Source organism: Coregonus lavaretus (genome assembly GCF_964263955.1).
Source record: "Coregonus lavaretus genome assembly, chromosome: 20".
In the NCBI taxonomy this organism is placed as follows: domain Eukaryota; kingdom Metazoa; phylum Chordata; class Actinopteri; order Salmoniformes; family Salmonidae; genus Coregonus; species Coregonus lavaretus.
In genome coordinates, this window is record NC_140007.1 from 6,389,662 (window position 1) to 6,417,294 (window position 27,633).

At 41.7% G+C, this 27,633-nt stretch overlaps 2 protein-coding genes across 2 annotated transcripts in view; one reads left to right on the forward strand and one right to left on the reverse strand.

The window, feature by feature from the left end:
• Positions 1 to 1,798: 1,798 nt before the first annotated feature.
• Positions 1,799 to 18,689, reverse strand: eif2d (eukaryotic translation initiation factor 2D). Its single transcript, XM_084184447.1, has 15 exons — positions 18,434 to 18,689; positions 5,563 to 5,753; positions 5,385 to 5,468; positions 5,195 to 5,285; positions 4,978 to 5,085; positions 4,221 to 4,486; positions 3,777 to 3,894; positions 3,577 to 3,622; positions 3,271 to 3,377; positions 3,014 to 3,172; positions 2,824 to 2,913; positions 2,570 to 2,665; positions 2,358 to 2,478; positions 2,093 to 2,267; positions 1,799 to 1,975 (listed from the first exon to the last, which is right to left on the reverse strand). The coding sequence occupies exons 1-15, from the start codon at positions 18,487 to 18,489 to the stop codon at positions 1,902 to 1,904; spliced, it is 1,782 nt and encodes a 593-aa protein (XP_084040573.1). The 5' UTR covers positions 18,490 to 18,689; the 3' UTR covers positions 1,799 to 1,901.
• A 5,300-nt stretch (positions 18,690 to 23,989) lies between these two features.
• LOC311147586 (MAP kinase-activated protein kinase 2-like) overlaps positions 23,990 to 27,633 on the forward strand; it is a gene marked incomplete at both ends in the record, with an annotated part of 32,252 nt that continues 28,608 nt past the window's right edge. The window contains one exon of the mRNA XM_084184329.1: positions 23,990 to 24,232. Within this exon, the coding sequence (XP_084040455.1) occupies positions 23,990 to 24,232 (243 nt within the window). The remainder of the gene's footprint in view (positions 24,233 to 27,633) is intronic.

Sequence of the window (27,633 nt, forward strand, 5' to 3'; positions counted from 1 at the left end):
ATGGTCCTCTGTAGCTCAATTGGTAGAGCATGGTGCTTGTAACGCCAGGGTAGTGGGTTCGATCCCCGGGACCACCCATACGTAAAAATGTATGCACACATGACTAAGTCTCTTTGGATAAAAGCGTCTGCTAAATGGCATATTATTATTATTATAAAGGTAACTGCCAAAATAAAAGGCAACACTTCGAGTAAATGAGGGATACAAAGTATATTGAAAGCAGGTGCTTCAACACAGGTGTGGTTCCTGAGTTAATGAATCAATTAACATCTCACCACGCTTAGGGCCTGAGACGGTGTTTTCCACCACCATCAACAAAACACAAAATTATATAATAAATTGTGGAAGTATGGTGTCACATCCCTACAATAGAGTTCCAGACACTTGCAGAATCTATGCCAAGGCGCATTGAAGCTGTTCTGGCAGCCCTATTAATTCACTTTGTTGTTTTCTTTATTTTGGCAGTTATGTTGCCCTAAGAGTTGTGCAAGGTTGGTAGAATCTTATTCAAAATGATTCACAGCTGTTCCAATTTTTTTGGGAACATTTTCAAATTTCCTTCACTTTCAAAATGTGGAGAACGTTATGTAGATCAGTAAGAAAAATATCAAATGTAATCCCGTTTTAGATTACATTTTAAGGCAGCAAAATGTGAAGACTGTGCAAGGGGTGTGTAGACCACTACGCACTATAAATATCAAATATACTGTATAGAATTGGGCAAAAGGCATACATTTTTTTTTAGCTACTATAGTATTGAATGTGCATATACTGTGACTCAGTTTTATATGATTCTTCAATACTAAAATGTATTTATTTATCGATTGGGCTATAATTTTTTTGTTGTTGCTTTAAACCACTACATTTGGAAGGAAATTAAAATACATTTTACATTAAAATGTATTAGTAAAGGAAATCAAGGATATCGATTTAATCTGATAATGCAGTGTAAACTTCTCACCTCTGTAAAGCCTGTGATGGAAATTCACCAGTGACTCCATTACAGAACTATGTGATGGTAGGTTTTGGTGCAACGCTCCATCTCTTGACCACAGTATTTTCCCATGATTAAAATCTTCCAAAAATGTAAATATATGACATGTTTACTGCTTAGCACTGATTTTGCCGTGTAATAACAATTACAAAACCAGTACTTCTAACAGCTTAGGCTTTGTCAGAGATACGTCATTGCATTCTGTCTGTCACTATGGAAGTGTGTGGACACTTACATGTAGCATCCCGTACTGACGTTTTGAGTCATTCAGTAGAAAATGTATTCAAAGCAGATGTCATATACATGTAGTGCAAAATCTCATAGCTTCATATCAGCATAATTTAGTTTAAGGGGATGGATTAATAGAGATCCTAAACTCATCAAAAAAAAGAATATCAACCCATTCTTTACACATTTTTTTAAATGTACAATAATAAGGCCTATTCATTGAAGCAGGTGTCCTCATTTTAAGGCTACAGAGAGCACAATGTTAGCCTGGATGCAAGAAAGAGACTTGCTTCACTTTCTCAGCCTGGTAATTCTGGCAAAGAAACTTTTTGCCATTGTTTCATTAATGGGGGCTGTTTCTATGGAACACAGGGCGGTCATATTTTAATGACTTGGTCATTTTGTCATAAGTAACCCATGGTCACAGAATGCACAATGTCAGGTATTGCTAACCTCACCCATAGACAGAGAGGATGATGCTTGGCCAGGTCACACTAATTGTGTAGCATATTCTTACTGAACAGACATCTCAGGCTGGCACCATGAAACATGAATGACAACACCAATTTAGCCAAATCCTGGAGTAGACTTTATTTCATGAACGATAAACAATTAGTTGTTGTTGTTTGGCTTTTTCTGCACAGCTATACATACACGTTGATGAAATATTGAAGTTCTACTATTTCTTCCTCCCAGGCTTCTGAACTTTGTTGTCTAGTCCCTGGATGTACTTGCAGGGAATTTGATACTTATCTGCAAAAAAAAGTGGGGAAAAAGCCTTAGAAATGATGCACATAAACACCTGTTAAATCAAGAGCCGGAATCAAGACAGTCTTGTCATGAGGTTTCCAAGAGGACATATTTCCGAACCTAGTAGCAGTTTGCAGACTTGCTGGACCTGGTTTCCCTGTATTTGGACCAGGACTCGGTCCTTGGAGCCGGGGACGGGGTTCAGGGCTGAGCTGGCCTGGACTCTGCGCTGCAGGGCGACTGACACCGCCATGGGGTCCAGACCATACACCTCCAGGTTCTTTATCATTGTCACCTAAAGAGAAGGGAGGAAGGAAGGATATTTTATTATAAAATCACAAAGATTGAGGAGTGCTGCTTTAAAAACATGTTGTCATGGGTGTACCTTCTTGTTGGAGCCCCTGGAGGCCACAGAGATGTCTATGGGCTCAATGTGGCCCTTCTTTATTATGGGTGGCTGGCCAGGGAACACCAGCTGGTGGCAGTGCTGCATTTTGTATAGCGTCCTGTGGACACAAGATGGTGGTGTTAAATCATAATCCAAGGCGTGATGCAGCATGACTTCAGGCCAGTGTTTCACTACCCATAGCTGTTTACCTGCTGAAGAGGTCATCCCACTTGAGTGCCTCCACCTCCTGGTACTCTGACTTCTCCAGTAGGCAGTCACATAGGATCGGGTTAATGACGACATAACTGGTGGAGTTCACACAGACTGTGTTAATATAGGAGAGTTGATAGCTACCACCTTGAACAGATATTTGCGCTGGCAGTGCATCTCCCAAACAACTGGATATTGAAAGTCTTAAATCCTGAATGAAAGTGAAAGCTTTGAATCCATGCAATCTCCTCACTTTTTATTTTTCTCATCCACCAGCTCGTTCCTCTTCACATAATCTGTGATGATTTCTCTCACTTCCGCTGGTTGGAGTACTGTTCCTTTCCTTTGAGAGAGAGCACCGACATGTCAGTACAACTCAAAACATTTACTTAAAAACATAAAAAAGACTACACAGACGCTTGCAGGCATGTACCCAGACTCACCTCTTCTTGGCATCTTGAAACAGAGGCTCCAGACGAGAGGACACCATGTAGAGAGTAGTGATCTCAGGGGGATGGTAGGGCTTCTCACCCTCCGCTCCTCCCACCTCCACTGGGGCCTCCTCTATCCCAGGATCCTCTGGGGTGCGGAAGGAGCGCAGTCTAGATGCAGCAGAAAAGACAGCATAAAAAAAACACTTCACTATTGCTAATCTCAAGTCCCCCCCATAAATGCCGTAGGTGGAAGAGGATATACTCACGCTGGGTTCTTCCAGTCAACCTCTACGATGCTCTCCACCCCTTTACTCAGCTCCTTCACCCTCACCAGGCTGTGCTGCTGCTGCATGCTCTGAAGGAACTTGGATAACTGGGGACAAAACATTAGATTTAGGATTTAAGGGATAATTCAGTGATTATTGATGAATAGTCAAATTGAAAATGTCTGGGTTTTGCCATCCTCTTTCCAAAATTCAAGATTCAAGTTTATTAGAAACATCATAGCATTATGAAATGAGACGTCCTTTACAAGTCAAGTCGAGGACCACTCTTATTCTAAGACGGGTTACCTTTTTATAGCTTGATTTCTTGATGTCAAGTTGCTTTCCACTTGGACTGTAAAACAAAACAAAATTTATGAATATTCAGTTCAAAGCTACTTCTCTTAAGCAGAATGCTAACTTGAGATAGGCCACATGCACACAACTCAAACTTTTGCATTTATGCACTGATGTCAGTGGGAAACTCAATGTCCCCGAGTAGTGTTCACCAGCAGGAGAACATGTGGATGCGCAGGAAGCTACTGGTCAGCAGGGGGAGCTCTGACTTCTTCACTTTGCTCTTGAGCGCCTGGAGGAAACACTGCAGCAGCAGGGCGTCCATCTGCTCTGTAAGGACAGGACTATGTTTGTGATATACACTGTAATTCTCTCTTTTTTTGTTTGTCAATTCATGACTCTTTTATGCAATAAGATACTTGCTTTCAAAGAAATACACATAAAATCAAATATGTTTGCCATCAATCTCTTTGTTTTAAGGATTTTGATTTGTTAAGGACAATGTAATTGTGTTGGGAATAAAATATTAACAGAACACTAGAGCAAAGAATACCAGAACTCTTCTCAATTCCCTTAGACCCAAACACATGGACACATATCATAATAACTGCCAAACTCTCCTCTTACTGGATCTCCATTTGAGCAGTAATAGCTACCTTGTTGGCTCCTCGGGTCCTCTGGGTATTCTTCTCCTTCTTCTTTCCCCTGCTCCCCCTCCTCCCTGTCAGCCAGGCTGAGCTCCTGGATACCAGGACAGGGGGCATCTGTGGCCTTGTCACCATCAGAGTTGGGACACGGTTCCTCTTCAACCCCCTCTGTTGCCTCTTCATCCTCATCCTCCTCCTCTTCTCCATACATTGCCTCGACACCCTCAGCGTCCACATCAGGAATGGAGGGAGGACCAGACTTGTCTCCAAATGCCCTAAAGAGAGTAACAGATGAAATAAGTGATGAGGAACTTCTCAGGGTGGTGAAAGTGCACAGTGATCTTGATGATCCTTTCCAATAGATATCAAGGGTCTTATTCTGGTGACATGATGATCGATGCTTGACTGCCGTTCCACAAATAAAAATATTCTCTTATCCATAATAATATCATCATGTAGACTAGACTAATCACACTGTTTCTGCAAGCTGTTGGCTATTCGGTACATGAAAACTTAAGCGAAAAAGTGTCATTTTGTTTGCAAAACGTCATCACGCACTAATTTTAATCCGCAACAAGTCTGTTGGATGGAAACACACCAAATGCGGATATTTTCTTGATGTGGATTTTAGAATATACGCATGAAAATCTGTCCGTAATTGGATGGAAACCTAGCTATTGACAAACAAATGTTGTGTCAGGGTTATAATCATTGACAGTCTGACCACGCTTCAGTGTGTGTGTGTTGAGGTTGACCAGGCACTCACCACAGGCTGTCCAGGTAGGTGTGGAGGACTGACACCCCTCTGCCCTTCATGCCCAAGCTCCGCATCTCAGCACTGGACATGGTGGCAGTGCCCACTGCCATGGGAGCCCTGGAAAGAAACAACCAGGACGTTCTGAACAAGAATATGAAGCCTGCCATTGTCAATGTGTTCATTATAGACAGCAGTAACAGCCAATCAGTGATTAGCTTAGGCCTACCTGTTGCTAACAACTTTAACAGCGCAGCAGTCCCCCTTCTTCACCTCTGGGAGACCACTTAGAGGCACCACCACTCCAGGCAGCATGAGATCTGTGGAGGAGCAGGGAGGATAGAGTTTCAGAATACATGTTAATGACTGATACATTGATTAATATTAGTCCAGGTTTTACATAAGACAAATAACCTTACCTGCCCCTCCAGCCAGCTTCTGTAGCACTGGAGGCCATGTTGTGAATGCTGGCAAGACATGGGGATAATGCCAAAGCGTATACACTGAAAACCAACAAGACATACAGTACAGTCAAGATTTCCCTTTTTTTCTGAATTATATGGTCAGTGCATCTCTGCCACTTGACTGTAACCCTACCTGTGGGATAGAGGCGTTTCTCCAGCTCAAAGAACACTGGGTTCTTATGAAGTACGTAGAGGGTCACTGCATCTCCCTTGTGGGCATAAATCTTCACTACATTCAGCTCCTCCTTGTTTGGGACCAACTCAGACAGTTCCTCCACAGACAGAGAGGGAAAGGCTGTGGATACGTCAGCTTTCAGCTTCCTCCTAAGGTGGGTAGAGAGGTGTTATGAAATATATATCTGAAATAGTTTTCAGGAAATGTTGTGATGCTTTCATTTCCACAAGCCTAGAATAACTGAATTTCAACCACCAACTGCATCTTAGTGGTGAGAGTAGGAAATGGAACAGGACAAATAGCCAAAACCTAGAACAGATGTATGCAATAATCTTTAGTAGCCAGATGACGATATTTAGTCGTTTCATCGCCATCTGCCGGCCTTCGGGCTACCGGCACAGTAAATTGAAATGTAATTTCTGTCTTCCCACAAACAGTTTTTGTGCAACCCAATACAATAGGGAGCAATGCTGCAGTGTAAATACTCCAGCGTTGTTAATAATAGCAGCTAGGTACCCATCTAAGCTAATCGTAGATGCTAACTACCTTTAGCGTCTATTGATGAAGGGGGATCAATAGGCGCTTCATGGGGTACTTTTGTTAAGAGCCCCGACGCTTGCTCTAAATGTGAATACGCATCCCTTGCTGTACGGTTTTGGAAACCTAAGGAACACATTTTCAATAAATCAGTGAGAAAAAAAAAAAAATTAATATATAAAAATGTAAAAATACTAAAACAAATAAAGTATTTTTTTTTTAAGTACTACACACCTTTATAGGGTTACCACACGGCCATATTTCCCTATTACAGCACTTGTTTACGGAAAACAGACGGAAGAGAGGCGTACCAGTGCTAATTAGATATCTGCATCTCCGAACACCTGTGTGTAAACAGAAGATGGACGCCACAAACGTGTTGTCACTGAAAAATACTGTCGGCTGCAGTTGTGTTAAAACCGGATAAAACAGTGTACAGTAAGTGTATATTTTGATGGGATATGAAAGTAGAGGGCTTTATGTTTCTAGAACCGTACCGCAATTGAGAATCTATTTGATTCCCGTTAAGATGGAGTATTTGGCTGCCGGAGCCAATTCACCTCTAAACAGAACATGTAAAGGTCCTTGGACACCACAGTGCATTCGGAAAGTTTCAGACCCCTTGACTTTTTCCAAATTTTGTTACAGCTTTATTCTAAAATGGATTAAATTGTTTTTTTTCTCCCCTCAATATACACACCACAACCCATAATGACAAAGCAAAAACAGGTTTTTAGAAATGTTTCCAAAATGTATTAAAATAAAAAAAACGAAATATACATTTACATAAGTATTCAGACCCTTTACTCAGTACTTTGTTGAAGCACCTTCAGCAGCGATTACAGCCTTGAGTCTTCTTGGGTATGACGCTACAAGCTTGGCACACCTGTACTTCGGGAGTTTCTCCAATTCTTCTCTGCAGATCCTCTCAAGCTCTGTCAGGTTGGATGGGGAGCGTCGCTGCACAGCTATTTTCAGGTCTCTCCAGAGATGTTAGATCGGGTTTAAGTCCAGGCTCTGGCTGGGCCACTCAAGGACGTTCAGAGACTTGTCCCGAAGCCACTCCTGCGTTGTCTTGGCTATGGGCTTAGGGTCGTTGTCCTGTTGGAAGGTGAACCTTCACCCCAGTCTGAGGTCTTGAGCGCTCTGGAGCAGGTTTTCATCAAGGAGCTCTCTGTACTTTGCTCCGATCATCTTTCCCTCGATCCTGACTAGTCTCTCAGTCGCTGCCGCTGAAAAACATCCCCACAGCATGATGCTGCCACCACCATGCTTCACCGTAGGGATGGTGCCAGGTTTCCTCCAGACGTGACGCTTGGCATTCAGGCCAAAGAGTTCTCCCATCTCCACAGAGGAACTCTGGAGTTATGTCAGAGTCACCATCGGGTTCTTGGTCACCTCCCTGACCAAGGCCCTTCTCCCCCGATTGCTCAGTAAGGCCGGGCGGCCAGCTCTAGGAAGAGTCTTGGTGGTTCCAAACTTCTTCCATTTAAGAATGATGGAGGCCACTGTGTTCTTAGGGACATTCAATGCTGCAGAAATGTTTTGGTACCCTTCCCCAGATCTGTGCCTCGACACAATCCTGTCGTCTCGGGGCTCTACGGACAATTCCTTTTGACCTCATGGCTTGGTTTTTGCTCTGACATGCACGGTCAACTGTGGGTCCTTATATAGACAGGTGTGCCTTTCAAAATCATGTCCAATCAATTGAATTTATCACAGGTGGACTCCAGTCAAGCTGTAGAAACATCAAGGATGATCAATGAAACAGGATGCACCTGAGCTCAATTTCGAGTCTCATAGCAAAGGGTCTGAATACTTATGTAAATAAGGTATTTTTTATATTAATTTTTAATACATTCGCAAAAATGCCTAAAAACCTGTTTTCGCTTTGTCATTATGGGGTATTGTGTGTAAATGGATGAAGAAAAAAAACAATTTAATCCATTTTAGAATAAGGCTATAACGTAACAATGTGGAAAGCACGAACCACCACATTTAACCATGGCAAGGTGACTGGGAACATGGATGTGTACAAACAGACCAGCTACGATCTCCGTAAGCCAATCAAAGAGACAAAACGACAGTACAGGGACAAAGTGGAGTCTCAATTCAACGGCTCAGACACGAGACGCATGTGGCAGGGACTCCAGACAATCACAGATTCTAAAGGGAAAACCAGCCACGTCCCAGACACCAACACCTCGCTCCAAGACGAGCTAAACACCTTTTTTGCCCTCTTTGAGGAAAACATTGAGCCACCGACACGGGCCCCTGACGCTCATGAGGACTATGTGCTTTCCTTCTCCGTGGCTTACATGAGTAAGCCATTTAAGCGTGTTAACCTTTGCAAGGCTGCCGGCCCAGACAGCATCCCAAGCTGCATCCTCAGAGCATGTGCAGACCTGCTGGCTGGAGTGTTTGAATGTCTTTAATCTTACCATATCCCAGTCTGTTGTCCTCACTTGCTTCAAGATGTCCACCATTGTTCTAAATGACTGACTTTCATCCCATAGCACTCACTTCTGTCATCATGAAGTGCTTTGAGACGCTAGTGAAGGACTATATCACCTCCACCTTACCCGACACCCACTACAATTCGCTTATCGCCCCAACAGATGCATGGACGACGCATTCGCCATCACACTGCCCTATCCCACCTGGACAAGAGAAACACATATGTAAGAATGCTGTTCATCGACTAAAGCTCAGCTTTCAACACTATAGTGCCCTCCTAGCTCATCACTAAGCTTAGGGCCCTGGGTCTGAACCCCAACCTGTGCAACTGGGTCCTGGACTTCCTGATGAGCCAACCCCAGGTGGTGAAGGTAGGCAACAACACCTCCGCCATGCTGATCCTCAACATGGGGGCCCACAGGGGTGCGTGCTCAGCCCCCTCCTGTAGTCCCTGTTCACCCATGACTGCGTGGCCACACATATCTCCAACTCAATCATCAAGTTTGCTGACGACACAACAGTGGTAGACATGATTACCAACAACGACGAGACAGCCTACAGGGAGGAAGTGAGAACCCTGGCGGAGTGGTGCCTGGAAAATAACGTAGGAGCTGATCGTGGACTACAGGACACAGCAGAGAGAGCACACCCCCATCCATGGGGCCGCAGTAGAGAGGGTCAAAAGCTTCAAGTTAGGGCTGGGCGATATGGCATAAAACTCATGGGCGAGTCACAATATAAATTATATCGCGATTTTAAATTCTCTCTAAATAAGCTTTGTTGTACAATTAAAAGGTCAAATACACTGCATTTAAAACAGTCAGCAATAATCTAATAAATTCAGATCTTATGAAATTATACCTAGGCTGAATATATGCCTTCCACAACCATAAGACCCACTAATAATTTAATCAAAATAGTTGTACCTGCTTTTATTGCAATAATCACTGATCTGGCTTTCAGGTCTATAAAAATGCCCTTTTTGTTACACATTTAACCAGAACCATGCATAACGCACTTTCACTAATAAATAACAGGCATAGAAAATGAACTAGGGTCTAAAACACTCAAGCCCACGTGCTAGTGAGTAGCCAGCTAATAATTATATTTCAAGTTTAGCCAACTTAGATCTAGGTATAATTTCACAAGCTCTGAATTCAGCTAACAAGGCAAAACAGTTGAATTGTTATGAACACAACCTTCTCTCAGTCTCCAAATGTTTGAACAGCATGCTAGCCTGTCCACTTTGTTCAGAGTGGCCTACCTTATTTCTCAGAATGAGAATGAGTTTCCAATTCCTTATATCATTGTTTTATGCTTATTGCACATTTATAAAACACAGACTAAACAGCTAGTATGGCAATCTTTATTGACAAACTGAGCATTAATTTTCCAGAATTAATGTTAATTGGTACATCAGTTTAAGTCAAACCTCAAATGCAAATAGCGAGTTGAAACCGTTTGTCAGAGAGGAAAAATACAGTATCCCGTTGGGCTGTATGGCAATTGCACCTCTCCAGAGGGTGTTGCGGTCAGCCCAACGCATCACCGGGGGCACACTGCATGCCCTCCAGGGGCCTCATAACCGTTTTGTAAATGATACACTACATATAGTGGGGAGAACAAGTATTTGATACACTGCCGATTTTGCAGGTTTTCCTACTTACAAAGAATGTAGTGGTCTGTAATTTTTATCATAGGTACACTTCAACTGTGAGAGACGGAATCTAAAACAAAAATCAAGAAAATCACATTGTATGATTTTTAAATAATTAATTTGCATTTTATTGCATGACATAAGTATTTGATCACCTACCAACCAGTAAGAATTCCGTCTCTCACAGACCTGTTAGTTTTTCTTTAAGAAGCCCTCCTGTTCTCCACTCATTACCTGTGTTAACTGCACCTGTTTGAACTCGTTACCTGTATAAAAGACACCTGTCCACACACTCAATCAAACAGACTCCAACCTCTCCACAATGGCCAATACCAGAGAGCTGTGTAAGGACATCAGGGATAAAATTGTAGACCTGCACAAGGCTGGGATGGGCTAAATGACAATAGGCAAGCAGCTTGGTGAGAAGGCAACAACTGTTGGCGCAATTATTAGAAAATGGAAGAAGTTCAAGATGACGGTCAATCACCCTCGGTCTGGAACTCCATGCAAGATCTCACCTCGTGGGGCATCAATGATCATGAGGAAGGTGAGGGATCAGCCCAGAACTACACGGCAGGACCTGGTCAATGACCTGAAGACAGCTGGGACCACAGTCTCAAAGAAAATCATTAGTAACACACTACGCCGTCATGGATTAAAATCCTGCAGCGCACGCAAGGTCCCCCTGCTCAAGCCAGCGCATGTCCAGGCCCGTCTGAAGTTTGCCAGTGACCATCTGGATGATCCAGAGGAGGAATGGGAGAAGGTCATGTGGTCTGATGAGACAAAAATAGAGCTTTTTGGTCTAAACTCCACTCGCAGTGTTTGGAGGAAGAAGAAGGATGAGTACAACCCCAAGAACGCCATCCCAACCGTGAAGAATGGAGGTGGAAACATCATTCTTTGGGATGCTTTTCTGCAAAGGGGACAGGACGACTGCACCGTATTGAGGGGAGGATGGATGGGGCCATGTATCGCGAGATCTTGGCCAACAACCTCCTTCCCTCAGTAAGAGCATTGAAGATGGGTCGTGGCTGGGTCTTCCAGCATGACAACGACCCAAAACACACAGCCAGGGCAACTAAGGAGTGGCTCCGTAAGAAGCATCTCAAGGTCCTGGAGTGGCCTAGCCAGTCTCCAGACCTGAACCCAATAGAAAATCTTTGGAGGGAGCTGAATGTCCGTATTGCCCAGCGACAGCCCCGAAACCTGAAGGATCTGGAGAAGGTCTGTATGGAGGAGTGGGCCAAAATCCCTGCTGCAGTGTGTGCAAACCTGGTCAAGAACTACAGGAAACGTATGATCTCTGTAATTGCAAACAAAGGTTTCTGTACCAAATATTAAGTTATGCTTTTCTGATGTATCAAATACTTATGTCATAAAATAAAATGCAAATTAATTACTTAAAAATCATACAATGTGATTTTCTGGATTTTTGTTTTAGATTCCGTCTCTCACAGTTGAAGTGTACCTATGATAAAAATTACAGACCTCTACATGCTTTGTAAGTAGGAAAACCTGCAAAATCGGTATAAATGCCGAACTTGATCAGATGTCTTTGGAGGTATTGGCAGATTTTTTTTAAATCAGTGCCATTTGCTGTATCTGACGGTTTCTGAAACAAAAACCTATTGCAAATTGTTGTGGACCTGTAACCAGATCGTTTGAATTCAATAATGTTTTGAACTTACTTTGTCCCGAACATAAATATGCTGCACTGCCAGCGAATTCAGAAACATTGTCTACTCTGAAAAAAATGAAAAACTACAGTAGGCCTAGTTACAGTGGTAGCCTACACACTTCAATGCAAAACTCTGTTCACCTGTTAAATTCTACTGTATGCTATAAACCACGCTCCCTTACGGATGCATAGAGCAATATTATGGAAATGTATTCCACACGGTCTAATTTACATATTAAGTGCCTAATTTGCACTTATCATCTCTGTTGTACGTGGACCATGAAAAAGTCATACCAATATGACCACCCTATCTTGCAGTTATTGGACAAAAAGTGTTGAATTTAAGAATTCAGACAGATGATTTGGTGCCTTATGACTAGGGATTAAGATTGACCTGTCCGCAACATTTTTGACCTTTTCCGATAACTTGAAAATAAGATCTCAGAAATGGTAAGTCTTATCCTCATGAAAACGAGGATCTGTGTTCCTGAGAAGCTTCTCCAACATGGAATACAAAGTATAACACCTGAACAACAGATTCATTTTCTCCCCTACTATAAATTGTAGGCCTTACGTTAGGCTCCTTTAGTCCAGTATTGTTACTATGCTGTCCTACAATCTAACTAGCAAAGAGGCAGGATGCGCATAGTTTCTGCTAACTTTCCCCTTTTATCTCTGGGATGCCTATAACGTTACTAGCTGTAGGGATGTCAAACGTTCAGCCTGTTGCACAGACCCTATGGACGTTCTAGTCTAGAGCGTATGGTTAAATTGTGCATAGGAGCATTTGTAATCTCTCTCTCCATGGTTAAAGTTGGGAGGAATACAGTGCCTCGCAAAAGTATTCAAACCCTTTGGATTTCTTCATATTTTATTGGGTTACAAAGTTGGATTAAAAATGGTTGTCATTTTTTTGTAAACAATCTACACAAAATAAAGTGGAAGATAAAAAATGTTTAAAAGATACATTCAAATTTCATAACTAAAATACAGTCGTTGCATAAGTATTCAGCCCCTTTGTTCAGGCAAGCCTAAATTAGTTAAGGAGTCAAATTTGGCTTAACAAACCACATAATAAGTTACATGGACTCACTGTGTGAAATAATACGGGTTGACATGATTTTTGAATGCCTAACCCTTCCTGTGTCCCACATACATACATACATACATACATACATACATACATACATACATACATACATACATACAACCTCTGTAAGGTCCCTCAGTCAAGTATAGAATTTCAATCACAGATTCAACTACAAAGACCAAGGCTTTCCGAAACCCTCATAAAGAAGGTCAGTGATTGGAAGATGGGAAACAATAACAGATCAGACATGACATCTCTCTTTAAGCATGGTCAAGTTAATAATTACAGAATTCAACCACCCAGACACATCAAAAGATACAGTCGTCCTTCTGAACTGAGCTGCAGAACAGGAATGAAACTGCTCAGAGATGTCACCATGAGGCCATTGGTGATTTTAAAACAGCTACAGAGTTCAATGGCTTTGATGGGAGGAAACTGAGGATAGATCAACAACATTGTAGTGACTCCACAATAATGACCAAAATGACTGAGTGAAAAGAACACAAATATACTGAATAAAAATATTTCAAAACATGCATCTTGTATGCAACAAGGCACTAAAGTAATACTACAAAAAAAAGTTGCCGCCTAAATGCAAAGCCTTATGCTTGGGGCAAATCCAACAAAACACAACACATCACTGAGTAACTGCCTCCTCCTGTTTAAGCATGGTGGTGGCTGCATCGTGGCATTGGTATGCTTGACAACAGCAAATACTGGGGACTTCTTCAGGAAAAAAAAGAAACGGGATGGATGCTAAGCAGAGGCAAAATCCTGGAGGAAAACCTACTTCAGTCTGCTGTACACCAGAGACTGGGAGAGGAATTCACCTTTCAGCAGAACAATAACCTACAACACAAGGCCAAATATACACTGGAGTTGCTTACCAAGAAGACAGTGAATGTTCCTGAGTAGCCAAGTTAACGTTTTGACTTAAATCTGCTTGAAAATCTATGGCAAGACTTAAATTGCTGTCTAGCCATGATGCCCAACATCTTGACAGAGTTTGAAGAATTTAGAAAATAATATAAACGGGCAAATATTGCACAATCCAGGTGTGCAAAGCTCTTATAGACTTACCCAAGAAGACTCACCACTGTAAGGTGTTTCTAACATGTACTTATGCAACTACTATATTTAGTTATTTAATGTTTATTAATATTTTTTATTCACATTTTTCTTCCACTTTGACATAAGTATTTTGTGTACATTGTTAAAAGAAATGACAATTAAAAGATGTTTTATCCCACCTTGTAACACAATAAAATGAAGAAATCCAAGGGGTCTGAATACTTTTACAAGGCACTGTAGATGTCATTGTTGTAAAAATGTGTTTGTGTGCTACATTGACTATGATCATATATTGACTTACTTTTACATTTAATTATGTTATATTACATTATATTTCCCCTATGGTGAAGTGTCAGGCCTACTACATTACACAAGCTCGCATTTTCACCACATAAAATTGAGTGGAATTAGGCTACACATCCTTTTTGCTTCAGATTAGCAATGTTAATAAAACACATTAAATCAATTGTTTTAAACATATTCAAATATTTGGTTTGGTACCGTTGATTTTGTTATACGCGCCTGTCTGTCGAATGACTTATTTTTTTCTCAAAAATAAACATGCTTCTTGACACACTGCTCGCTTAACCCGGAAGCCAGCCGCACCAATATGACGGAGGAAACACCATACAACTGGCGACCGTGTCAGCGTGCATGCGCCCAGCCCGCCACAGGAGTTGCTAGAGCGCGATGGGACAAGGACATCCCAGCCGGCCAAACCCTCCCCTAATCCGGACGATGCTGGGCCAATTGTGCGCCGCCTCATGGGTCTCCCGGTCGCGGCCGGCTGCGACACAGCCCGGGATCGAACCTGTGTCTGTAGTGACGTCTCAAGCACTGCGATTCAGTGCCTTAGACCGCTGCATGGCACAGATAATTCTGAACGCTCTCTGTATAAAAATTGATGGCCGAACACCAATACACCAATTTGAGAGTCAAACTATCAGTTAAATCAGGGTTTCCCGAACTCGGTCCTTGTTTCTGCCCCGTTTCGGCAGCCTCCCGGAATCTCCATCCAACAAGTCTGGGTAGCGCTCGATGGTGCAGCTGTAGAACCTTTTGAGGATCTGAGGACCCATGCCAAATCTTTTCAGTCTCCTTAGGGGGAATAGGTTTTGTCGTGCCCTCTTCACAACTGTCTTGGTGTGCTTAGACCATGTTAGTTTGTTGGTGATGTGGACATCAAGGAACTTGAAGCTCTCAACCTGCTCCACTACAGCCCCGTCGATGAGAATGGGGGCATGCTCGGTCCTCTTCTTTTTCCTGCAGTCCACAATCATCTCCTACTGCACTCTGACTGCAATATTTTTTTGTAAGGGTGTATTCAACAAATTCTCTTTAATGTGATAATCGATGAATGATTGAGGTGTTGAGTTTTTCTTTCTGTTTTGGTGACTCACATACAAAAATGCAACATTATATAACATAGCTGTCGGTCTCCTGCAGGTTGTTCTCTAATCAGTGATGTAAAAATACCTCCAATTTCAATGTGGTTTTTAAGCTGTGGTAGTTTCAACAGTTCATGCAACCTGATTTCCCCACTAATACATACAGTGCATTCGGAAAGTAGTCAGACCCTTTGACTTTATTCCACATTGTTATGTTACAGCGTTATTCTAAAATTGATTAAATTGTTTCTCAATCTACACACAACACCCCATAATGACAAAGCAAAAACAGGTTTTTTGAAATGTTTGCAAATGTATTCAAATTAAAAACGGAAAATGTCATCTTTACCTAAGTATTCAGACCCTTCACTCAGTACTTTGTTAAAGCACCTTTGGCAGTAATTATAGCCTAGAGTCTTCTTGGGTATGACGCTACAAGCTTGGCACACCTGTATTTGGGGAGTTTCTCCCATTCTTCTCTGAAGATCCTCTCAAGCCCTGTCAGGTTGGATGGGGAGCGTCGCTGCACAGTTCTTTTCAGGTCTCTCCAGAGATGTTCGATCAGGTTCAAGTCCGGGCTCTGGCTGGGCCACACAAGGACATTCAGAGGCTTATCCCGAAGCCACTACCGCATTGTCTTGGCTGTGTGCTTAGGGTCGTTGTCCTGTTGGAAGGTGAACCTTCGCCCCAGATTGAGGTCCTGAGCGCTCTGGAGTAGGTTTTCATCAAGGATCTTTCTGTACTATGCTCCATTCATCTTTCCCTCATTCCTGACTACTCTCCCAGTCCCTGCTGCTGAAAAACATCCCCACAGCATGATGCTGCCACCACCATGCTTCACCGTAGGGATGGTGCCAGGTTTCCTCCAGACGTGACGCTTGGCATTCAGGCCAAAGAGTTCAATCTTGGTTTCATCAGACCAGAGAATCTTGTTTCTCATGGTCTGAGAGTTCTTTAGGTGCCTTTTGGCAAACTCCACGCGAGCTGTCATCTGGCTTTTACTGAGGAGTAGCTTCCGTCTGGCCACTCTACTATAAAGGCCTGATTGGTAGAGTGCTGCAGATATGGTTGTCCTTCTGGAAGGTTCTCCCATTTTCTAGAGGAACTCTGGAGCTCTGTCTGAGTGACCATCGGGTTCTTGGTCACCTCCCTAACCAAGGGCCTTCTCCCCCAGCTCTAGGAAGAGTCTTGGTGGTTCCAAACTTCTTCCATTTAAAAATGGAGGCCACTGTGTTCTTGGGGACCTTCAATGCTGCAGTAATGTTTTGGTACCCTTCCCCAGATCTGTGCCTCGACACAATCCTGTCTCGGAGTTCTACGGCTAATTCCTTCGACCTCATGGCCTGTTTTTTTGCTGACATGCACTTTCAACTGTGGGACCGTGTATAGACAGGAGTGTGCCTTTCCAAGTCATGTCCAATCAATTGAATTTACCACAGTTGGACTCCAAATCAAGTTGTAGAAACATCTCAAGGATGATCAATGGAAACAGGATGCACCTGAGCTCAATTTCGAGTCTCATAGCAAAAGGTCTGAATACTTATGTAAATAAGGTATCGGTTTTTTATTCTTCATTAATTTACACAAATTTGTAAAAACCTGTTTTCGCTTTGTCATAATGGGGTATTGTGAAGATTGATGAGGAATAAGGCTATAATGTAACAAAATGTGAATAACAAAAAGTAAAGGGGTCTGAATACTTTCCAAATGCACTGTATTTAATTACCCTAAACCAGTCCTCCACACGGGGACGGCGGATTTTGAGTCAACCCGCGCATCACTATAAGGTAGTATTCTGGTATTCCAGTTTGCTGATGTCAGAAGAATTCATCATGAATCATAAATTCCTGTTAATTCATTCAGGCAAAAACAGGAAGGAATATTTTCCCTCCTCACAGACAGGCTAGATATATGGGAAAAAATCTTCCCTCCGTATATCGGCAAGCATTTCCAGATAGGGAAGAATTTGCTCTACTCACACAACAGCCCCTGAAAAAACACAGTTGGGAAGGGCAATGTTGGTCTTATTTCCAGCACAACATAATTTCAGACAAACACACACACACACACACACAGGGCCAGATAATCATACAGTACTACGCTCAAGAGCCCAGTCAGCCCAGCTTGTTGATAGAGGAGTTGGCTATAGAGCATACAGATCTGAGGCCAGGCTAGTAGGCAAACCCCTATCCAGAGTGGGAAAGCCCATCTAAGATGGTGGTTCGTCATTCCAGGGAGGTCTAGCCTGTGAGAATAGTACCGAGGTGTACACGGAATCGGTGAATGCGTTCATCATGAAGTGCATAGAGGGTGTGGTTCCCACTGTGACGTTTGGAATTTATTCAAACCAAAACCCGTGGATAGATGGCAGCATTCGTGCAAAACTGAAATCTCGAACCATTACTTTCCGAAAGCACTGCATGTGATTTATTGCCACTTGTCAAAACAGTGTTTTTGGTGTTTTTTCGTTTAAATAAATACAAGTAATACGGTTACTATTGATGCACGTGTGTAAATAGTACATTTTACGTTTTCAATATATCACGAACTGTTTCTGCATATTGGTTATTGATTTGGACACGTTAAAACTGTGACATTTTGGCTATTTATCAAAATGTTGTCAACAGGAAGCAGCATCACCATTTTCAACTTCAGTTTTAGGAATATAACTGTCAATACCATTAATTTCTAATGGTATTGTACTTAACAAGGTAGAAACTGCTGAATGAGTCCAAAAACGTGCTGTGATACACATAAATGCCAAATTCAGTTGGTAGAGCATGACATGGTTGTGGGTTCGATCAAATAATGTATGCACTAACTGTAAGTCGCTCTGGATAAGAGCGTCTGCTAAATGACTAAAATGTAAATGTAAATGTAATAAATCACCAGAACGGGTTTGCCCTGCCTAGCTATAGCTGGCAAATGGAGCAAGGGACTCTCCTCACCTGTCGGATCCTTTGATCACTGTGTTGGACTTGACACGGAACGATTTCGCAAACATCTTGAAAGGGGTACCGTCGTTAATTCAAGCTCTTACTCCTGACATGTATTCAAGTATATTTACTAAGTTTAAACCCACATTTCGCAAGTTATTTCGTAAAAAAATACAGCACTTGAAATGGACAGCAGCGTGTCCATTTTGGTGCATCACAAACTACGTCCGATAAGACACTGCCATTGCTGCTCATTGGTTCCTAGGATATACGCTAACATAGCTACCTTCTTCTTCGATGGGGTTTAACGGCGGTTGGCATCCAATGCATTAGCGCCACCAACTGGACGGGGTATTGAATAAGAAACTAAAAAAACATTGAGGGAAAGTGGGATAACGACATCATACAAAATTAAACACTTAAACTAACAAAACCCACCCCACTTCTTCAATCACAGTCCACTCCTAAATACATCCCTACACAGGTTCAGGGGCCTGTGATGGCGGAACATTCGTCGACAGAATTTCTTGCACGGCCTCGGCTGTGACATTTTTTGGTACCCTTCCCCAGATCTGTGCCTCAACACAATCCTGTCTCGGAGCTCTGCAGACAATTCCTTCGACCTTATGGCTTGGTATTTGCTCTGACATGCACTTCTTCTTCTTCTGTTTAATGGAGGACTACTACCCAAAAAGGTGTATAGCCGCCACCAACTGGACGGGTAAAAAAACAAAAAAAGAATGGAAAAATCAAATCCATACGTGATAGGGAAACTAACTTAATCCACCCAAATAAAAATAGTACATTGACAAAAAACTCCCACTTCTTTCAAATCTCCATATCTCCCTTATCAGGCTCTAGGGCCTGAGACGGTGGTACGGCTTGTGACAATATTCAATGTAATTCCTCCGCCGAGAAATCTTTCAGTCCCAAGAACCGCTCCGCCGCATCCACAATAATATATATTTTCCTGGACCTTCTCTCCACCTTGGCAGTGCCAAAAATAAAATATCAGGGTCCTGCTGGTGAAAGGCAACCCCTGCAGCCTGCAGTGAAGGCCTATCCACCACCATGGACTCTTCAGGAGCACCATTTAAATCCTCAACCCTTTTAACAGCTGCTGCATATGAAATGCTCTGGACAACCCTGACTTTGGCCACTTCATTCTCTTTCACCCTTGTCGGGCATTCGGAAGACGTGGCTTCATGGTTCCCACCACAATTGCAACATGACTTTGCACCGGTAACCCCCTGTATATATAGCCTCCCTACTGTTATTTTATTTTACTTCTGCTCTTTTTTTCTCAACACTGTTTTATTTAACCTTTTTATAAAAAAATAAATGCACTGTTGGTTAAGGGCTGTAAGTAAGCATTTCACTGTAATGTCGGCACGTTTTGTATTCGGCGCATGTGGCCAATCAAATTTGATTTGATTTGGTCTTTTACCAAAAAGGGCTATCTTCTGTATACCCCCCCTAGCTTGTCACAACACAACTGATTGGCTCAAAAGCATAAAGAAGGAAAGAAATTCCACAAATTAACTTTTAAGAAGGCACACCTGTTAATTGAAATGCATCGAGGTGACTACCTCATGAAGCTGGTTGAGATAATGCCAAGAGTGTGCAAAGTTGTCATCAAGGCAAAGGGTGGCTATTTGAAGAATCTCAAATATACAATATATTTTGATTTGTTTAACACTTTTTTGGTTACTACATGATTCCATATGTGTTATTTCATAGTTTTGATGTCATCACTATTATTCTACAATGTAGAAAATAGTAAAAAAAAAAATAAGAAAAACCCTTGAATTAGTAGGTGTTCTAAAACTTTTGACTGGTAGTGTATATACAGTGAGGGAAAAAAGTATTTGATCCCCTGCTGATTTTGTATATTTGCCCACTGACAAAGACATGATCAGTCTATAATTTTAATGGTATGTTTATTTGAACAGTGAGAGACAGAATAACAACAACAAAAATCCAGAAAAACGCATGTCAAAAATGTTAACAATTGATTTGCATTTTAATGAGGTAAATAAGTATTTGACCCCTCTGCAAAACATGACTTAGTACTTGGTGGCAAAACCCTTGTTGGCAATCACAGAGGTCAGACGTTTCTTGTAGTTGGCCACCAGGTTTGCACACATCTCAGGAGGGATTTTGTTCCACTCCTCTTTGCAGATCTTCTCCAAGTCATTATGGTTTCGAGGCTGACGTTTGGCAACTCGAACCTTCAGCTCTTTCCACAGATTTTCTATGGGATTAAGGTCTGGAGACTGGCTAGGCCACTCCAGGACCTTAATGTGCTTCTTCTTGAGCCACTCCTTTGTGGCCTTGGCCGTGTGTTTTGGGTCATTGTTATGCTGGAATATCCATTCACGACCCTTTATCAATGCCCTGGCTGAGGGAAGGAGGATCTCACCCAGGAATTGAAGGTACATGGCCCCGTCAATCGTCCCTTTGATGCGGTGAAGTTGTCCTGTCCCCTTAGCAGAAAAACACCCCCAAAGCATAATGTTTCCACCTCCATGTTTGACGGTGGGGATGGTGTTCTTGGGGTCATAGGCAGCATTCCTCCTCCTCCAAACACGGCGAGTTGAGTTGATGCCAAAGAGCTTGATTTTGGTCTCATCTGACCACAACACTTTCACCCAGTTCTCCTCTGAATCATTCAGATGGTCATTGGCGAACTTCAGATGGCCCTGTATATGTGCTTTCTTGAGCAGGGGGACCTTGCAGGCGCTGCAGGATTTCTGTCCTTCACGGCGTAGTGTGTTACCAATTGTTTTCTTGGTGACTATGGTCCCAGCTGCCTTGAGATCATTGACAAGATCCTCCCGTGTAGTTCTGGGCTGATTCCTCACTGTTCTCATGATCATTGCAACTCCACGAGGTGAGATCTTGCATGGAGCCCCAGGCCGAGAGAGATTGACCATTTTTTTGTGTTTCTTCCATTTGCGAATAATCGCACCAACTGTTGTCACCTTCTCACCAAGCTGTTTGGTGATGGTCTTGTAGCCCATTCCAGCCTTGTGTAGGTCTACAATATTGTCCCTGACATCCTTGGAGAGCTCTTTGGTCTTGGCCATGGTGGAGAGTTTGGAATCTGATTGATTGATTGCTTCTGTGGACAGGTGTCTTTATACAGGTAACAAACTGAGATTAGGAGCACTCCCTTTAAGAGTGTGCTCCTAATCTCAGCTCGTTACCTGTATAAAAGACATCTGGGAGCCAGAAATCTTTCTGATTGAGAGGGGGTCAAATATTTATTTCCCTCATTAAAATGCAAATCAATTTATAACATTTTTGACATGTGTTTTTCTGGATTTTGTTGTTGTTATTCTGTATCTCACTGTTCAAATAAACCTACCATTAAAATTATAGACTGATCATTTCTTTGTCAGTGGGCAAACGCACAAAATCAGCAGGGGATCAAATACTTTTTTCCCTCACTGTATATATATTTCTTTTTATTACAAGAAATTGCATTGTTGATGGTAGCCTCTGTGCAGGTATACAAGCACAGCCAGCACAGGCCCATATTTATGGATTAAGGAATTCAAATAATTATTTCTTATTGTGATTCTATAGATAGATAAACCAAATAATCAAAAAACCCATTGTGTTTGTCATAAAATTAAATTAAATGTTTTATGTTGTGAAGGTAATTACATCTGCAGATGTTTTGGGAAAACTGAGTCAAATCCATGTATTGTCGTATAAAATGGTCACAACCAATACCAGTTTATGGTTCCTGACAAAATGAGAAAAGTTGTTCTGTTGATAAAAGTTTTTTTTCAATAAAATTCTATAAAAAAAAATATATGAAATGCTTAAAGTGCCCATATTTGCAAAATCACACGTATATAATATTTGACACCAACCATAAGTATCCAAGTGTGTTTTTGGAAAAATTTGACATGGTTAGGGAATTGTATTGTGATATTTAATCAGGAAACCTGGCTCCAATGAAATGTTGGCTGACCAAAGAGGATGATAAGGACATTGACTTGCATTAGGTCAATTCCACAGTTACGGAATTACACTGAGACTCCGTTTTTTCACTTTAAAATGTATTGATTTCAAAATGTTACATTTGTACAAAAACACATTTACTGGAAGAACTGTGCAGATGCAAAGTTTGGTAATAGAATTACAGTACAATCTCCCTCAGTTTGTTATATGACAAATCTCTGCCCCCCGAATTTAGATTAAAAGATATCTGCAGAAAGAATGGGGTGTCAGCTATGACATGCCACCTTGAGTTTGAAAAAATCTCTTGGTTATTGAACTACAGTACGTGAAGTGGATTTACACCCGGTAACAGAATTATGGTAATGGTATTACATCATAGGTCTCTGATCAGTACTACACAGAAATGCATCATTATGGATATGAATGTCATTCTCTTCATGGTGATGTATCCTGAATCGGTACACAAAGCAGTGACGTAGAGGTAAAAATAATATGTGGGTAAACTGTGCACTACTGTACTGTAATGTACTCAGCTCTACTGTACGGGACTGTACTGAACTATACTTTACTATTCTTTACGTTACCGTACTGTAGTGTACAGTGCTGTCTGGACCAGACCAAATCTGAACCAATCATAGACGTCTATGTTTGGGCCAAATCAATGCCCAAAACTCTACTTTGTAAGGGAGAGGCTATAAGGACACTCTTGACCTGTAAAAAGACTAACCAAAATCTAAAACTGACCGTTACCCTAACTTCAACCAATTCTAAAATTAAATAGTGTTTTGCAATCAGGAGTGTCTGTATAGCCTTTGCCATTTTGAAATCAAGGCCGGTCCAGACCGGACCAAAAAACGACTGAACTGCTTTTCAACGTCCATGGACGTCCGGTGTTGGTGCTCAGTGAGTGAGGATGCTGGTTACGGTAAATGGAAAGAGCGGCGGCTCATGGGTAGGTGTCAGTAAGAGAGGCGACATTAACTGGAGCGAGAGAGAGAATTGTAACGTAGCTCATATAGTGAGGATCGCTACAATAGAATAAGAAGTTCAAGTGTTCCTTTTTGGCTCAAGAGGTGAAGTGAATAAAAAGCAATAAAAAAGCCCTCTGAGGGACATACTGTACATTGATTACACTGTACAATCAAGTCAGGTCAAATTGAGGTAATGAGTGGAAACGCCAAGCGGATGCTTCATATTTATACATCCACTGAAATACCTGTCTCATTGTTCTATCTGTGGCGTCCGCTTCACGAAAAATAACCCATCCTACTTTTTCTGGCGGTGACTTCAATGGCAGTGAGTGAGTCGGAACAAGTCAACTTAGCTTTGCCGCTAGATAACTTTGCTATCTGCGAATATGAAGCGACAGTTCATGAGCAACTAGCTCTTTGGCTATCTATCTAAAGTTATTTTAAGGGCACCGTTGAAGTTATAGCTAGATCGTTAGCATGCTAGTGCAACCACATATCAGAAGGTAGCTAGCGTTTAGCGAACCACTAAGGAAGCCACGATTTGTATTTTAACGGAGGATTTCACGGCAGAAAATTTTGAATTGTCATCAGTGTACCAGGGCTCTCAAACCAAATCAGAACAATGTTGTCGAATGCTCAAAACCAGAACCAACCATCATTTCCGAACCAGCAACAACAACAAGCGCCAAATCTGAACTCTGCTCACTTTCCTCCATTTTTCGTCAAACCCCACAACCCTCTTAAAATAAAAAAGAATTCCATAATTGACGACTACAAAGTTTCAAATCAGATCCTTGGCACGGGCAGGAATGGGAAAGTATTTGAAATATTCCAAAAAGGAAGTGGAGATAAATACGCTCTGAAGGTAAATGTGTTGTGTATAACACGACTTGAAACAATGTTGCTTTATTCTTTTTATTTGAGACTACCAAGTGAAACTGTCCAAGTAAAGTGGTCAAGAAAGTGGAACCATTTTACATTTTGAGGAATGGTGCTATTATAGCCAATAGCCATGCATATTTGAAAACAATGGAGTATGAGTATTTTTACCATCTCACTGATGAATGATACATTATGGTAGTGCACTTCGATGTGCAATAGAAGGACTTACATTTCGACAGCAAAAATGCAGATCAATTCCTTAAGACATACCCACACTTTTCAAAGCACATTAACTTATTCAACTTCCAGTCGAAGTGCACCAGTCCCTCCAGCAGAAAAGCACCCCCACAGTATTATGCTGCCACCCCCGTGCTTCACCGTTGGGATTGTGTTCTTCAGCTTGCAAGTATCCCCCTTTTTCCTCCAAACATAACGATGGTCAGTATGGCCAAACAGTTCTATTTTTGTTTCATCAGACCAGAGGACATTTCTCCAAAAAGTACGATCATTGTAAAATGACGTAAATGTAATGTAAATGTAGTCTGGCTTTTTTATGGCGGTTTTGGAGCAGTGGCTTCTTCCTTGCTGAGCGGCCTTTCAGGTTATGTCGATATAGGACTCGTTTTACTGTGGATATAGATACTTTTGTACCTTTTTCCTCCATCTTCATAAGGTCCTTTGCTGTTGTTCTGGGATTGATTTGCACTTTTCACACCAAAGTACGTTCATCTCTAGGAGACAGAACGCGTCTCCTTCCTGAGCGGTATGACGGCTGTGTGGTCCCATGGTGTTTATACTTGCGTACTATTGTTTGTACAGATCAACGTGGTACCTTCAGGCATTTGGAAATTGCTCCCAAGGATGAACCAGACTTTGGGAGGTCAAATTTTTTTTCTGAGGTCTGAAATACATCCACAGGTACACCTCCAAATGACTCAAACGATGTCAATTAGCCTATCAGTAGCTTCTTAAGCCATTACATAATTTTCTGGAATTTTCCAAGCTGTTTAAAGGCACAGTCAACTTAGTGTATGTAAACTTCTAACCCACTGGAATTGTGATACAGTGAATTATAAGTGAAATAATCTGACTGTAAACAATTGTAGGAAAGATTACTTGTGTCATGCACAAAGTAGATGTCCTAACCGACTTGCCAAAACTATAGTTGGTTAACAAGAAATGTATGGAGTGGTTGAAAATGAGTTTTAATGACTCCAACCTAAGTGTATGTAAACTTCCGACTTCAACTGTATACTGCTCATAAGAGAGCAGACCAGAGTCCCACTGATACCTAGTTAGTCTCTTGTGGATGCCACTTTCTCTCTGAGGCCCTGACTGTACACTAGAAATCCTATGATTCATATCCGACCTTCAGGGTTGTTGATAGTGCAAATCATTGCTCTTTTGATTGCATTACGGTAAGCCTCTCCTTTCATTTTAAAATGGGAATACTTTCTGATCTTGTTTGAATATGTCTGCATTTAGGCCTCCTCTGCTGCACCAATTCTGACATTGCTTTCATTTTTCAGAGTATATAAAAAAAAAAAAAAAGAGTCTAACACATTATCAGATCTGTAGGCCTATTTATATAACACACAGTTATATAGTCATTCTGTCTTTGCCCCATTATTTACTTAGTAGGCTACTACAGTACAGGCAATTTCAGCAACTGTCTGATTCAATGAGTTACGAATAATCCATTGTTTATGAAGATATGTTTAGTAATACAAAGTGATAATCAGATTATTTAGTTTTACGCAGGCAACTTTGTCTTTCAAGGCTAAAATTAAACCATTTGTCTCCACAGCTTTTATAACATTAGAGGTTTCCAGGAAACATTTTAGAAAAGGGCCAATGTTTTTCAAATACTGTACACCTAAACGGTTATTTCTGAAATTCAGTAACTGATATGCCACTAATTTGTTCTCTTCACTCACTGCATTGTTGTAAGAGTCCACTATCACTCCTTTGCTCTTAGTCAACCCTAAGATCTTCTAGATCCCTCAAACTCAACTATGGACCTCGAAGCCAGTTCCGCTGCGTTTTTTCATTTTTACCTTCTAATTAGGGATTTAGACCTGGGACACCAGGTGGGTGCAATTAATTATCAGGTAGAACAGAAAACCAGCAGGCTCTGTACCTGTAGGGTAAGAGTTGAATACCCCTTTTCTAGATCATTGACAGACTTGAAATAGACAGATGTCCCATGCTGTTTTCTAGATCTCCCAGATAAACCTTAACCAATAACAGCATCCCACCCCCTCCTGTCTCCTTTCACCTCACACACTCTTCCTCTGATCTCACAGACACACACTCTTCCTCCTTTCATTACCCCTCGGGGTAGTGTTTCTGCCTGCAAGCCCCAGTGTTAGTGGGCAAGCAAAGATCATTGAAAATGGATCACTTCCCCTGATAGTTCCTCAGTCTGCTCCTCTGGGCTCTATTAGTCAGCCCTGATGCACATGTTCCCCTCCACCTGGACACCTGCTCTGATTGGGGGACCAGGGTTGGCAGCTTTGGGATGCTGAGCACAGCTTGACTTTGCAGTGGAGATGAGGATGAGGTATCAGATGCATAAATGCGTTTATACCACAGCATTGTTGATTACTCGTTTTTGATTGGTATTAAAACCAGATAATGGACAGTTGGAAAATAAATCAGGACACCTTGCAATCTTGAAGCAATATGCGCCTATACATGCAGACCGTACTTGCTACACAGTTACAGAAAGCTAAACCAATAACCACACAAACTGAAATTGTAAACGCAGTACCAAAAATGAAAAACTAAGCTAGCTAGCTGATTTGTTTTTGTAGAGACATTTATTTTGGAGCATCTGATGACCTAACGTGGTGAGTGATGAACATGAATTTCTCCAGTCCCTACTGTTGCAGTCATGACACTGTCATCCTCCCACAATTTTCTAGTTTGACCAGCAGTTTTTTTCAGCAACTGATTTTTAAAAAATGTGGTTGTCATATTGGCATGTTTGCTAGCAACAAAGAATTTAGCTAGCTTCTAGCTTAATGTTTGATATGCAATGCGATCTCCTCGTAAGGAACAGTGTTGTGTCCTGATGAGAAGGCAAACTTTTCTAGTTATGCCATGCAAAATTGGGCATTGTTAGTTCATTTTTATTGATGTATCCAAATGAATGTCAATAGAAAACAGCTTAAGCAAATGCAGCTACTTTGCTGTTATTCTGGCTGCAGAGGTCGTGACTGTTTTAGCCGTAGCTAGTTGGCTAGCTAATAAGCAAGGGATAAGAACGTTGCCAGCGAGCATGGCAACGGAACATGTAGAACGAACAACCGGGTCGCGTCCATAAATATAGAACTAATCGAACAAACAACTGGGTCGAGTCTCTAGCAACCAAAACATGCG